Source organism: Ruditapes philippinarum, unplaced genomic scaffold, assembly GCF_026571515.1.
Source record: "Ruditapes philippinarum isolate M1 unplaced genomic scaffold, ASM2657151v2 ctg35_1_1_1_1, whole genome shotgun sequence".
Lineage (NCBI taxonomy): Eukaryota > Metazoa > Mollusca > Bivalvia > Venerida > Veneridae > Ruditapes > Ruditapes philippinarum.
In genome coordinates, this window is record NW_026861019.1 from 538,998 (window position 1) to 545,143 (window position 6,146).

The 6,146-nt window shown below is 31.4% G+C and overlaps 1 protein-coding gene across 1 annotated transcript; it reads left to right on the forward strand.

Moving 5' to 3' along the window:
• Window positions 1–2,114: 2,114 nt before the first annotated feature.
• Window positions 2,115–5,318, forward strand: LOC132714253 (arpin-like). The gene is made up of 6 exons (XM_060697083.1): window positions 2,115–2,283; window positions 2,826–2,901; window positions 3,215–3,347; window positions 3,662–3,868; window positions 4,381–4,532; window positions 4,918–5,318. The coding sequence occupies exons 1-6, from the start codon at window positions 2,192–2,194 to the stop codon at window positions 4,924–4,926; spliced, it is 669 nt and encodes a 222-aa protein (XP_060553066.1). The 5' UTR covers window positions 2,115–2,191; the 3' UTR covers window positions 4,927–5,318.
• Window positions 5,319–6,146: the final 828 nt, after the last annotated feature.

Consider the following 6,146-nt stretch of genomic DNA (forward strand, 5'->3'; position numbering starts at 1 on the left):
AATTTACTATCAGACAACTGAAAAAATACGATATTTGAGTAACCTTTTCATAAATAATTCATGAGTATATATACGTAGTGTGCAATTATTCAATATAGAAGCCATACATGCAAATACGTCTGCCGTTCAATCAGATGATAAGCATGTCATTTCGTTATGTTATGGCCTCATTCAACAGTTTTGTTCTGTTTGTGTAGTTCTAAAAAGTGTCCATTCATCCTGGTTTGATTTATAAAACGGCAGAGTATAGGGCCCGCTTAATGAATTACGGAGAAACGCGCGTAAAATAAATAGTATCTTATTTATTTTTATGTTTAATATTTTGTTTGCACCGTGTGTTTATACAAGTTTCACTTTTATTTTTATCGTATGTATACTAAAAATTCCACTGGTTTCACTTTTAGCTAGTTTACGACGAGTATGGCCCCGGGCCGCTCTTTTTGATATAAGGCTTCATAAGCTTTAATATTCTTTTAAAATTTCCATCTAAATGTAAGTTAGTCCTGCACACTTTTGTTCTATGTCAGACAAGTTGTTTCTGCATTCTTTATAAGCAAAGTTGAGTTTTTCTTTGAAAGCTGCTGCTAGGTGTGGGACTGCCTTTTATGAACAGACTGAATCAAAAACCTGCAGCATTTAAATCGTTTATGACCTTCAATAAACCTTTTTAGAAATGTCTTAAAAACTGAACAAAGTTATTAAAATATACGCTCAGTGAGAATAGTACTCCGTGTTTATGAACCTGATCCTAGTGATTACGAAATGATATCAAATTATCCTAGGGAAATGGTTTAATGTACTTATTAACACATAATATCAATAATGATAATCAATAAGATAAACGTCCGTTAAAAATAAAACCCCTAACAAAATAATAATAGTACGACCAACAGATGTGTGTTGGATAATATCCGCTTCAAACGGTCTTTATTTTTGGTATGTGGTAAATAGAATGTTTAAATTCTTGTTAGTTCATTACTGAATTTATTGAACTTGTTGAATTAAGTGATATTATGCTCGCCATAGTATATTTTAATTCAACTCGTTTAATAAATTCAGTATTAAACTTACACTCATTCAATATCCTCTATTTATTCATACCGGAGGCAAAGTCAAACTTTTTTGTGAACTTTAAAGTAATTTAAGGATAAATCCCTTTTGCACAAAGACTGGACGAAAACCCATAAATCATTTGTATCAACAAATATAACAGTAACATTCCTCCATTGAAAGATTCACTGTAGAAAATATAAATGAGCCGCGTTACGACAAAACAAACGCAATGCGTTTGCGACCAGCATGGATCCAGACCAGCCTGAGCATCCGCGCAGTCTGATCAGCATCCATGCTGTTCGCTTGCAAACCCTATTACAAGTAGAGAAAGTGATAGCGGACAGCATGGATCCTGATCAGTCTGCGCGGATGCGCAGGCTGGTCTGGATCCAAGCTGGTGGCAAACGCATTACGTTGGTTTTGTCGTGACGAGGCTCAAATTTCTTGGCTATGGTAAAGGACATGCCCCTGACCTAGGTTAACCTCATACTTGTCTAACCAAGCTTGTGTTTGGACAACAATCAATCATAAGTTCACATATTAGATCTATATACATGTAAATTTATGATGGAAAAATATTGTATGACATGTAACAAAATCGTTTAACTTAAAAAAATATTTTCCTCAATTTACCAGAAATTATAAAGTGATGGCAAATTGTTTGAAATGAAAGAAATATAAAGTACAGTGCATATCCTTGTCAAGATCATATGGGATTACACACACTTTTGTAGAAATCATTGAGATACATGTCCTACAAAAAATAATTTCAGAGAATGCGGAACTTCGCTCATCACATTCCAGAGATATTTAATCGCTTAGATATTGAAAAATGTAGTTTACAGAAAGGCCTTAACAAATTCAAAAAATATATACGTATACAGTACAGTACATGTATTTTTCAACTATTGTTCGCTACGTACATGCATGTATACACGAAGTTAGAAAAGTTGACATTGTTTTTGTTTACATTTCAAAGATTGTTGTAAACTTATCCTATCACATGAAGAAAAAAACTTCCTCGTTATTGTACACAAATGTGAAGAACTATCCTTTAATGTCAATGTTTATTTCCGGGTTGGAATAGTCACAATTAGGTTACATCAAAACAACAACAGTGAACAAAAGATTAAACGATATGAGTCGTATTTATGATAATCAACCATTGTCAAATTTGCCATTAGTAAATATCAACGTGAGTGAAGAATGGAATAGCAGAAAACACGAAAGGTAGGCAACGATAATGTAATCTTTTGTGAACAACAAAAAATATCAACAACAGCAGCCATAACAACAAAGCAAAAACAATACGTTTATTGATCTTGATTAAATTATGCCTAAAATATAAACACAAAATGCGTTTGATACTGTTTCAATTAGTGGATATACATGTGAACTTAAGTCAATACGGTCAATACAGTTTGTAGCAAAAAGGATAGTTCTTATCAAAGTATACGGCGCAGTATTAACGATATATAGTATGGTAAAATACACGGCTGTATAACCTAAAAACATCTTTGTGTCGACTTTCATTGCTTTCTTTGATTAAAAAAAGAAAATAATTAATTACTTTGCAGCAGCCGTGTATATATAAATACATGGAATTGATGTTACAAACGTGCTTGCTAAGGTTTATACATGTATATTTTGGCAAGGAACATATGTGCTATCAAAAATCATCAGCGTAATTACGGATTATTATTATCTAAAGTTTAATTAATTTATATCATCAGTAGATATTCGTGTAGCATACAATATGTTTATATTTTCAGTGGTAATGGTGTGTTGTTTGAGGGATGTATTCAAAAACGAGCACATTTCCAGATTTGTGATTGTAAAAAAACAAAGGTATGATAGTAGAAATCTTGTAATATATATGGCTGTTACATGATATTGTCTGTTTTCTAGGTTTGCGTGCTTTTTGATGTTACCCAGCTATTTATGAATCGACTGTCCAGAAGAACAATTTAAAGATTTTGTAAAGAAATTATAAGAATGAAATGCCATTTCAGAACAGCCTTTTTACCAAAACAAATTCCAATATTGTACGGTAATTTATAGATAGAATGTGAAATGCATGCCAGTAATACGTACTAGTATTTATCGCAATTAGTTATATATTAAACGCAATTTTTTATATACATGTATTTGTAATTTTCAGGTTCAGTATTACATATTTTATATGAAGATTGCACGAGCACATAAACGTAAATTTGACAACAATGGGACTGAAGTAGAACCCAACTTTAGTGAGACAAAAAAAGTTAATACAGGATATTTGAATTCCTCATATAGTAAGATTATTTAGAATAAGTTAACAAATACCGTTACTAGCGTTTCTTGATTTCAATGTTTTTTAAGCTTTTAGTTTATAACAAATGAATTATTATACATATTAACATCCATGTAATGCCATCTCTTTTATCAAATCTAAAGGAGAAGATAGTTATGAGAAACAAATACTGTTTTCTTGTTAATATAACAATCACTTTGATGTTCAACCAGACTTTATAAAATACTTAACTGAGCTCTTAAAATTTTCTTGTGACAAGTTATTATTTCAGGGACCATTTAGTAAAGAATAAAGTTTTGTTTTCTGTACATATAGAAGTGGAAGCTAGAGGAGAGACTGATTTACTTGACATCTCACAGACACTCAATATAATAAATAAACCAGAGCTCACCAAACACACAGACAAATATGGATCACCTGATTTAGCTGCAGTTTGGCTACATGAAGAAAAGATCGGAGGTTTGGAATTCGAATGTGGTGATCAAGTGAGAGTAAAAACAAAAGGAGATGGCCCTTTTGTGTGTATGTACCGTCTTTATTTAGCAAGCGTTCCTGACACAAACAATTTTAAAAGAAGGTATCATTGCAATGACAAAACAAGAAGTAAATATTGAAATGATATACGTGGAAAAAAATTTTGGACTGCGAGATTAACTATATATTTGGTATTGTAGACAAAATCACATGGCGCGGTTACTTGGTGGTTGTATCTTGATGGTTACATAGCTGACCCTATCATATCAATTACTAGACGCGGTGACACTATCGTAATAATAATTGTATCATAGTTTGGGGACCTTTCTGTTGAAAATGTGTAAGAGTTAAATCGTATACATATACATGCACAGTGCGGTAGCTGGAGTGCAGGTATTATCAATATTTAGATGCGATCACATGGGTAAATATATGTGTGGTCACCTATGAAACTATCATAGCAATTATAACGCGCGGTCACAGGGGGTAAACTATTGTGCCAATTGTGAACGTGTGTACTATGAGAGGTTTACTAAAATAGAATTTCTGTATTGTTTCAGTCAGTATATCTAAGTTAGATAATGTCTCATCTTCCGTCTCTAACTATGCCGGCGGGGAATCTGTCGGAGCATCATGGACAGACAAAATAATGGATCTGAAATCAAATGTACCAACTAGCAAGGAGAACGAGGGGGTTGATGAAGATGAATGGGTGAGACTTATTGTCATGACAACCTTATTGTTCTTTGTGATAAAAAATAAGCATACATTTCACCACAGAGCTATATTTGTTATTAAAGTCTCTGATATCATTTTCTTTTAAATGAAGATATAAAATTGATGTAAAAAATACGTTAACGTAAAAATTGCTAATATGTATTTACTTTTATGAAACAAAAATGAAAAGAAAACCATATACAGTGTGATATAACGTATTTATATTACATGTAATTTAGGTCCGTGGTGACATGTACTTATATGAAGCATATGTTGAGGATTTTTTCGAAGTGCTCATCTTTTATAGTAATATTTATTTTAGGACATATAAATGAAGATGTTCCCATGAATGTATATGATTTGATTGTGGTATATTTCAGGATGACTGATGTGGTGTACAATATGTGGAAGTTCATGGGAATAAGATCTGAGTGGATCTTTGGTTAAATAAAACAAGATGTAACACAGTGTGGCAATGTGTAGATAGTGGTTTATATGACTATATGAAAACCGAAAAATATTAATATGTTGAATTATATTATTTAATTTACAAATGTAGATTCTATATATACATATGTGTTCAATTTTACAAGACTGCATGGCTATACAAAGTGTTTTATTTACTGGTAGTACCCATTAATAAAATTATATAACAATTGTTCACTAGAGTTCTTTTTGTAGTATGTGTTATGCTATTAAAAACAAATGTGTAAACTGATTAAAATTTCTACATGGTGTCATGGAAATGTGTATGTTCAAGAAATTACATTTATGCAATATATTGAATTTTATATTTTTCCTTTTCTACATATTGATATAAGAAGAAACTGTTTCACAGAAATTACTATATGAAAATGTTTCAAGTCGCATCAATAAATGAATTTCATTTATATAAAACACAATTTATCTTTACTGGATTATGAAAAAGTTCTTGTAACTTATATTAACATCCTGTAAGTAAAGAACATAAATGGTTTACAGTCCCTTTATTAGATGAATTTTAATGTTCCAGGTCAAATATGAGAATACATTTATAATCTTAAATATTATTTACTAGTTCTTAAGGGAAATCTCTTAGTCCTTATTTATAACAATATAAAACAAGAACTGTCGGAGGACAGTATTGGCTCGACTATTCAAAAATTGTCACAACGGTATTTTATTGAGTATAATAATGCTAATTACCTATGAATACATAAAATTGACTGAAAAGGTACAAAGGCTTGTTATTAAGATGTTTTATCAAGTAAATCACGGCTTTATTATTATGAATGCATAAAAATGTCCCAAAAAATGCACAAACTCTTCAGTAGTTATGGAGGTAACAGCTTACAAGCAAAACTTTACCATTAATTTCTAATTAGAGAGAAAAATCAGCCTAAATGCAAGATAGAATTATGGATCTTGGTCAGTGACCTACAATTATGATTCTAAATGCATATGTGAAGTTTTAAATAAATATCTTTAATAGTTATTGAGATATGTAAAACTTGCATGTAAACATTATCCAAGAGACTAAGTAGAAAAGGGGAGATGAATCAGCCTAAATGCGAGTAGAGTTATGGAACTTGGTCAGTGACATACAATTATGACTCTCCAATTAAGACCC